Below are 9606 nucleotides of genomic sequence, written 5' to 3'. Positions count from 1 at the left end.
ATTATTATAAATAAGTACACTGTAATTGTCTTCAGACAGCACCAGAAGAGGGCGTCAGATCTCATTACAGGTGTTTGTGAGCCACCATATGGTTGCTGGGATTTGAACTCAGGACCTTTGGAAAAGCATTTGGTGCTTTTACCAGTTGAGCCATCTCACCAGCCCTCTCTGTAGGCTTCTTGTATGTTTATGGGCATCTTTTTCTTTAGGCTAGGGAAGTTTTCTTCTATAATTTTGTTGAAGATATTTACTGGCCCATTACCTTGGGAGTCTTCACTCTCTTCTATACCTATTATTCTTAGGTTTGGTCTTCTCATTGCATCCTGGATTTCCTGGATGTTTTGGGTTAGGAGCTTTTTGCTCTTTGTATTTTCTTTTACCGTTATGTCAACGTTTTCTATGGTATCTTCAGCCCCTGAAATTCTCTCTCTTCTATCTCTTGTATTCTGTTAGTGATGCTTGCATCTGTGACTCTTGATTTCTTTCCTAAGTTTTCTATCTCCAGGGTTGTCTCTCTTTCTGATTTCTTTATTGTTTCTATTTCCAATTTTTTGGATTCTGGATGGTTTTGTTCATTTCCTTCACCTGTTTGATTGTGTTTTCCTGTAGTTCTTTAAGGGATTTTTGTGTTTGCTCTTGAAAGGCTTCTAGCTGTTTACCTGTGTTCTCCTGTATTTCTTTGAGGATGCTATTTATGTCTTTCTTAAAGTCCTGTATCATCATCATGAGAAGTGATTTTACATCTGAATCTTGCTTTTTCGGTATGATGATGTGTCCAGGACTTGCTATGGTGGGGGAATTGGGTTTTGATGATGTCAAGTAACCTTGGTTTGTGTTGCTTATATTCTTCCTCTTGCCACGCATCATCTGGTTATCTCTAGTGCTACCTGCCCTTGCTAAATCTGACTGGAGCCTGTCCTTCCTATGATCCTGTTTGTGTCAGAACTCCTCAGAGTCAAGCTGTCTCTGTGATCCTGTGATTCTGGGATCCTGTGATCCTGGGCTTGTTAGAGTGCCTGGGAGTGAAGCTTCCTCTGGGTGTTGTGGGACTGACTATGGAGTTTGTACCCAAGGTCTGCTCAGGGCACCGGCTGGCCCAGACAGACAATTTTATATCTTAAGATATCTAAAGACCATTCACATAACTGACCAAATAGAGATTGTTTTGACTTCTAAATGAAAGTGATATCTGAATTAATTTATTAGTAATTAATGTTTATGCTTAATGTTCTTTTATCACTTTACACTCAACTATGTTTTTATCTTAAAGATCTTTTTCTTTTGTGCTAGAGATTGAACCAGGGCCTTAAGTATGCAAGGCAAGTGTTCTACCACTGAGCTCTACTCCAGCACTGCTTCAGGATCTTCCAAAACCACCTTTTGGTGAAATTTTTTAGGATACTTATTTGCTTTTATTTGTACTCATTTAACAGTAAACTGAAATAACTTTTAAGGATGTACCTTCAAGTATATATATTCAGATACCTATATAGAATAATATACATAGTATAAAATTATAGTAGGCAGTGAGGTTATATGCATTTTGTCTTAACCTATTGGCAGAGACCAGAAAGTATTTCTTAGAAACTTAATGAATACATTATATAAAATAGTTAATGCTTGGTGTTTAGGAGCTTTGAGGCACATTTAATACAAGTTAAATAAATATTACTAGTTGTTGTGGTTTTCCCTCATAAATTTAAAGCTTAAATTGAACTTTAGACAAAAAGTAGAGATAATATGCTGCTTTTTATATTATAATCATTAGTTTTGTACAGAATGCATACTTAAAATAGGACAATTACATTATTTAACATAATACATAATTTTACATAATATAGAACTTGTGCAGTGAAAGTGTGCAATGTATGGTGACTACACTGAGACCATTTTGTATGCACACTAATTGAGAAATAATTGGCAAAGTTTAAATTATATTTTAGTTTAGAAAAGTAGAAAATCCAAAGTTAGCATTTTAATTTGTAGGCTATCTGTACAGAATGTATTATGATGATGGTTCTTTTTAGCTACTTATATTTTATTATCTGTAGAATCATGTAATGAAAGTTTTCATTTGTGGATGTTTTCATATTTGCCTTTATATTAGTGTTAAATGTGCAGTTAATTAAAGCGCATTAGTACCTACAGTTAGGTGTGTCGATGGAAGACGCTAACTGTCCTTGGGCTTTGCATTAGAGCGAAGTTCCAGCCAGTTGAATTTTAAATCAATGTGAAACACTGAATGTATGTGGGATCTGTGTGAACGTTTCATTTTCAAATGTTTTACTTGGAGAAATATATTTTTCACTTCTTGTGGAAAATGTATGTTCTTTGTGGTTTGGCTTGATGTCTGAATGTAAATTCCTTTGAGCTAGCTTATGTAAAATAATTGGAGTTATTTAACCTTTTTCACCTAGAAATTTTATTCATTAAATTTGCTGAGGCTAAGGAACAAAATCCTGACTAATTTTTGTATGGATATAAGTGTCTGCAGATATTTCTCCATAAAGTTTCTGTGGCTTTTAAGACAGAAAATAGCCAAAGCCCAAGTTCGGAAAGTAAAATTGTGGGAAAGGAGACACTGTTTTAAATTTCAGCATACCCAATGGAAAGGCTGGGCTTGTTTAGACTGCCGCATTCGCGCTTTATAGGTGGTTACCCCGCACAGCTAATGAGTGTGAGTTTAAGATATTCTATAACTGTTATTACTTTTAAGGAGTTTTATCCTAAGCAAAGAACTCTGGAAAGGACTTGGCAAGGTGTATGCTGTTTACTACATATGGGAATTCCTAAGTTTGCAAGTGAATTCGACAGTCTGTGCTTTCTTAGTCAGCCTTACAGTGTCCCTGTGTTTAGAGAAGCGAGCTGCTTGTCTCCAGGAGGATCTGCAGCAGTGTTCCCAGTCACCCGTGATCTCTGCCTCTCCCTATCTTCAGATAAGGGCCCCAAGGATCCCAAGGTGGTTCTTCCAAATGGAATTTCAATTTTTGTATTCTTTTAACAGTACTATCCAGTAATTTATAAAAACAATAACATTCAATTAAAAAGAGGGATTTATTCCAGGAACACTAAAAACAAACCCAAAAATTATACTTTCATAGTTAATGGCTCTGATACAAATTTGTAAAGAATTTCGTTTTGTCTCCTGCTGTTTGAGATTTTACTTAGAGTATGTGACCTTAAATGTGGAGATGGTTGTCTGATGAAGGGGACATGCCGCTAGGATGAATATGGTCTGACGAGGCTCTGTACTGAGCTCTCCCAGGCCTGTGTGTCCTCTTGCCTCCACTGCAGCAAGCAGAGTGGTGCTGGTCAGCATTGAAGACAGGAACGATTAACTTCTGAGATGTTTTCCAAAAGTATATGCTTTTATCCCTTCCATGTCTATAGAAATTTTGTCAAAATAAATATATTATAAAAAAATAAAGACTGATGGGGTTTTGCTGGTAATTGTCTTAAATCTTGAGGTCAATTTGAGGATTGACAATTTAGTATGCTCTGAATTGTGAGTATTTCTCAACAGTGTTTATAATGTTCAGTGTACAAATTTTACATATTATTATTCCTAAGTATTTTGTTTGTGATGCCTCTGTTGACTCTATTATATACTTTTTCCATGGGATTTTTTTCCTCCTGCCATCTTAATATGATGAGTTGTATTGATTGACTTTTTTTGGGTTGTTCTTAGTGTTCCTGGAATAAATCTCTCTTTTTAGTTGTATGTTGTTGTTTTTATAAAGTACTGGATATTACTGTCCTCTTAGAATATTCTCACTGGAATATTCTCTTTAATCGTTGTCCCCTCTTGTCCCAGAGCCAGTGATTGGTAATTTCCTTTGTTGCTGGAAGAATAGTTTTAACTATTCTAGAATGCAATACAACTGGAATATATGTAATTAGAATGTAATACATAATTTCAGTTAAATTAGGTACATTTTCTGATTTTTTGTGCTTAGCTTGTTTTCTAGATTTATCTCTCTTCGGTATATGAGCACTTATTCTTTGGCTAAAATAATTGTTTTTAACCCGTACGATTATGTAAATTGTCACACCTTCTCCATTGGGTTCCTCATTACCTTAGTAATTCCCGTGGTGCACTGTAGTGTCTATTGTTCCGTGATGTGTTTTCCCTATAAAGCTGCTTTAGTGTTTACTGTCTGGGTCAGAGATCCCGGCTCGCTGCCTTTGGCCCCCATCTAACACAGTCAAGGCCTGTTAATGGCTTCAAAGCTTCACTTGGAGATGTAGGTTTCTTTTTCTTGGTGTGTTAATGATTTCTTTTTACTGCTTTCTGGTCTCCCTTGTTTCTGAAAAAAGCTAGCCATATTCTCATATTGTGGTATATTTCTCTGTCTCCTTTCAAGCCCCTGCCCCCCAACATTTATTTTCTGGCCTTGGTGTCAAACTCAGGGCCTTTTGGATGCTAGGCAGGATATACCACCGAGCTAAGTGTGCTGAGCCCCAACTTTTTCTTTTATCTCTAATTAAATTTTTAGTTTGCCTAGGGGTGTTTTTTTTTTGCACTTGTCTTTTGGGGTTGCTAACATTTTTAATCTTAAATGTATGTCTCCTGCCAGTTGTAGACATATTTTGGCCATTGTCTAATTTATAGTCCTGTCTTTATCTCCCTGCTGCTTCTGGTTCTCTATTTATGTATGTTGGCCATTTACTATCTCATAACTAACTGAGGCTGACTTAAAGTTGTGTTTTTCATCTGTCTGTTCTTCACATTCAACAATTCCAGTTCATTTGTCTCCTTTACTGACTTTCAGTCTGAAAGACCATCCAAGAAAACTGCTTTCAAAACATTGTGTTTCGCCAGGTGCTGGTGGCACATGCCTTTAATCCCAGCGCTTGGGAGGCAGAGGCAGGTGGATCTCTGAGTTCGAGGGCAGCCTGGTCTACTGAGTGAGTTCCAGGACAGCCAGGGCTACACAGAGAAACCCTGTCTCGAAAAAAAAAACAAAAAAAAACAAACAACAACAAAAAAACATTGTGTTTCCGTTTCAAAATGCCTTGTTATTCTTCTCATTTCTTTTACTTTGCTGAGTTATTTATATGTCATTTAATTCATCCTAAGTTAAGGTTTCATCATCATCATCATCATTATCATCATCATCATCATTATATTCTCTCATGTATTACATCCCCTTCTTCCTCCCCTCTCAGTCATCCCTACCCTGCCCCTACCAACCCCTCCTGTGTTTTTCACTTTAGAGTTAGGGTTTCTGTTGCTGTAATAAAACACCATGACCATTATTTGGAGAAGAAAGGATTTATTTCTTCTTAAAATTCTACATCATAGTCTATCTATCATTGAGGGAAGTCTGGGCAGGACCTCAAGACAGGAACTGAAGCAGAAGCCATGGAGGAATGCTGCTTAGTGGCCAGGGTTTGTACCACCCACTGAAGCAGAAGCCATGGAGGAATGCTGCTTAGTGGCCAGGGTTTGTACCACTTACAGTGGGCTGCACCCTCCCACATCAGTCATTAACCAATGAAATGGTTGAAAAACTCGAGTATAGGCCAGTCTTATTGAGGCATATTCTTAGTTAAAGCCCCTCTTTGCAAGGAACTCTAGCTTGTGTTGAGTTGACAAGAAGTTAATCAGCACACATCCCAAACCTATTTTTTTCTTATTTGTTGCATAACTGTAATAGCAATTTTAGTATTGTTGCTAATTTTAACATCTAGAGCTCTCCAGCTTTGGTATCTAGTAATTCCTTTTTTTATGGCATAACTTTCATTGTTGATTCAAAATCAACAAGCTTGATTCAACAATCAACTACCACATTGAAAACTGTAATTAAATCATTGTAAACATTTTTGTGTATCCCCCTGTGGTGGTTTGAATATGCTTGGCCCAGGGAGTAGTACTATTTGGAGGTATGACCTTATTAGGTGTGTTACTGTGGGTGTGGGCTTTAAGACCCTTGTCCTAGCCTCCTGGAAGCCAGTCTTCTCCTAGCAGCCTTCAGACGAAGGTGTAGAACTCCCAGATCCTCCTGTACAATGCCTGCCTGGATGCTGCCATGCTCCTGCCTTTATGATAATGGACCTGTAAGTTCACTCCAATTACATGTTGGCCTTATAATGTTGCCTTGGTCATGGTTGTCTGTTCACAGCAGTAAACCCTAAGATACCCCCTTCCCAGTTTTTCACATACACTTTGAATAGGCATTTAATGGGAATGTTTTCATGTGTCTTTATTTGTGTTTGCTTTTCTTTTGCTGTGTTAAAGCAAAACCAAAAACTAAAGCCAGAACCAACTTAGGGAGGAAAGGGTTTGCTTGACTTACATGTCCCTGGTCTCAGTCTATCATTGAGTGAAGTCAAGGCGGAAGGAAGCCAGGAGGCAAGATCTGAATGAAGTAAAGGCCATGGAGTAAGGCTGCTTATAGGCATGGTCCCGTGATTCAAGACCACTTGCCCATGGCAGTCCAACAGTGGGCTGGACCCTGGTGTATCACTGGTTCATCAAGAAAACTCCTCACAGATTTTCCTACACGTCAGCCTGATGGACATTTTGTCAGTTGAGGTTCTTTCTTTGAAGAAGACCTTAGCTCATATCAGATAATTAGTATATCATGTCCTGTTCAACCATGCATACTGAAACTCTGTTGGAGTAGACAATTAAATGGAAAAAAAAAGTGTGAATCAGGTCTGTTTTTAAATGTTTTTGTTTAAAAATCTATGAGATCAGTTTTCATATTTTTTTCATTCTTTGATAATTTTTTACTATATATTGTCTCCTTGTATGTCCCTTTACGAAGTGTTTTAATGTGATCTTTGATTTCTTCTGCAGGGCATCTCTACACTCACCTTCATCCAGGTCATTCCGGGATTTTTTACTAGAAGAAAAAAAACCTGTTACTGGCCATGGTTCAGGAGATCATGTCAAAAAAGTTTGTTTTAAAGGAACTGAAAACTCTCCAGCCCTAAATGTTGTGAGGTAATAAATTTAAAACTAATATGTTTTCTACTTTAAAATATTTTGTGGTGGTTTCATGTTCTAAAATGATGTTAAAAGTGTATAAGGCAGCTGGGCAGTGGTGGCGCACACCTTTAATCCCAGCACTTGGGAGGCAGAGACAGGCGGATTTCTGAGTTTGAGGCCAGCCTGGTCTACAGAGTGAGTCCCAGGATAGCCAGGGCTACACAGAGAAACACTGTCTCGAAAAAACCAAAAAGACAAAAAAAAAAAAAAGTGTATAAGGCAGATATAGAGATTAGCTTCGTGTACATTTTAACAAAAGTTAACAAGTCTATTTCCTCTTTCTCTCTTTTCATTCTTCCTTTTGATCACAGTTTTGGAGATATTTGAATATAATAAATGGTGTGTTGAAACCACAGTCCAGAGCTTTGGGATATGTCTACTTACCCCCATGACATGATCACATACTCACATACTCAGGCGTGAACATAGTGCTCCAGAGTCTCCTCCTCGTACTCCTCCTCCCTACCAGTTACCCAATGATTTTTGACAACATAGAGTTGGTATAATTTAGAATTTCATGCCAGTGGAACCACGTAGTGGGCATCCTTTTATAAAATTTGACCTTTCCTACTCTAATTATTTTGGAATCCATCTATGTTGTTATGTATCAGCAGTTGATTCCACTTAAGTAGTTGAAGCATGTCTCTTGGTGTTGATCTACCGCAGCCCACCTCCGTGTATCTGTTATTAAACGTTGAGTGTTTCTGGTTTAAACCCAAATTATTTTATTTATTTTGTTCTTGTTTTTTGTGTAAGGATCTCATAACCCAAGCTAGCCTGGGACTTGTTTGGTGTTGTTAACCTTGGGCTCCTCCAGCCTTAGCTTCCTATGTGCTTCATTTCCAGTATGCACTACCTAATTCAGTTATTGTAGGTACTTTTTATACTGATTTTAAAAGACAATGTTTTAAATGCCTACATAATACATGAAGGTTTATTCATATTTTAGTAGCAACATTTTAATTAAATTGCCTTTTCCAATTTGGTATGTAATTGTTTTTTCTTTTTGAGACAGGGTCTTTTATAGTCCAAGCTAGCTGGCCTTATACTTAGTATGTGTGTAGCTGAAGATGACTTTGAATTCCTGATCTTCCTGCTGCCCTTACCTCCCAAGGACAGGGATTACAGGCCTGTGCTATCACACTTGGTTCTTAACTTTACTTGCAAATGAATATTCTTGATTGGTAGAAGGCTAGTCATGGGAAAAAACTTCAGATGGTTGGATTCACATGTGCACCCTCCCAGAATGTTGGGGGGGGTGAGGGGAGGGTCAGTTGTGACCAGATTGGTCTGTGTAACGACAAACACTATTTCTATTTTTTTCTTCTATAAATCCATTTTTAAGAAGTCCTAGTAGGTGTGGTACTCAGGCCTGCCAGCCTATTGTCTGAGAGGCCAGGGAAGGATTGTGAATGCCTGGACAAGTGTGTCTGGGTGGAATAATGAATCTCCCACTTCTCTTCCGTGTTTATTCTAATCATGGCCCCACCAGTCTCGAAGCGCTTCGGGGTCAGACATCCTACAAGAGCCGTCAGCTCCCGCTTGATTTCATTCTGGATTCTGCTCTATTACTAAACTAAGGCAGGCTGGCTATAACATCAGTGGTGCCCTGTGATGGGACTGCTCATACTAGAACTGCTAATGTGGTTCATTTTCTCACTTCATTTTCTAGTCCTCTCTGTATCGTGAGCATGTCTTGTTATCAGATAATGTACCATAGACTACTTTCATATATGTTATTAGATACTGTACACTAGGTTACCCTCATATGTGGTCCTCTTGGTAGGACCAGTTGTCTTCATAATATACACATAAACCCAAAGTCAAACCAACTGTAGCCACTCCACAAGCAAACCCATTCTTCCTGCTTTTCACTCTTCCTAAGCAGTGCTTGCTAGTCTCTGTTTTTCTCAATAACACACTGTCATGAGGATACAAAATTAGTTTTAGCTCTTGAATGTTTAATATATACACTGAACTTTGTAACCAAGACTCTCACTCCCTCTCATAACCTCTGGACTTTTACTATAGTTACAAGAGTGGCTCTTTGCTTAGTTGTCTTCCTTGCTTCACTACATTAAATTATTGTATTCTCTTTTAAAAATACAGGACTTATACCTTTGAAATAAAAGCTAGAATTCTTAATATTGGCCTTCAAGATCTACATAGCCTGCCTCTTGTCAACTTTTTTCCTTTGTCTTAGGAAATAATCCATGTATTATAGTGTCTTGGACTTTTTGTTCAGAACCTTCCTCCTTTCTATTGCTTTAACCCTTTATTCCAACTTTTCATGGTTTTTTCAGTTGCATAGTTTAGTGTCATCATACTTCCTTCTTTTTTTTTTTTTTTGGTTTCTTTTTTGGTTTTTTGAGACAAGGTTTCTCTGTGTAGCCTTGGTTGTCCTGGAACTCACTCTGTAGACCAGGCTGGCTTCGAACTCAGAAATCCACCTGCCTCTACCTTCCAAGTGCTGGGATTAAAGGCGTGTGCCACCACCGCCCGCATCATGCTTCCTTTAGTATGTTGGGTTTTGGTCACAACATATTTCTGCTGTGCTTCTGTATCATGCTTATAGTTGTTGCTAGTGATTCTTTTTTTTTTTTTTTTTT

The 9606-nt window shown here is 37.9% G+C and overlaps 1 protein-coding gene across 1 annotated transcript in view; it reads left to right on the top strand.

The window, feature by feature from the left end:
* Ibtk (inhibitor of Bruton tyrosine kinase) overlaps nt 1-9606 on the top strand; it is a 69512-nt gene that overhangs the window by 51479 nt on the left and 8427 nt on the right. The window contains exon 26 of the mRNA XM_031345716.1: nt 6806-6952. Coding sequence (XP_031201576.1) covers nt 6806-6952 — 147 coding nt within the window. The remainder of the gene's footprint in view (nt 1-6805; nt 6953-9606) is intronic.

This window comes from Mastomys coucha, unplaced genomic scaffold (assembly GCF_008632895.1).
Source record: "Mastomys coucha isolate ucsf_1 unplaced genomic scaffold, UCSF_Mcou_1 pScaffold23, whole genome shotgun sequence".
NCBI lineage: Eukaryota > Metazoa > Chordata > Mammalia > Rodentia > Muridae > Mastomys > Mastomys coucha.
Note: the sequence above shows the minus strand (reverse complement) of the source record. Positions and strands in the feature narration are given on the sequence as shown.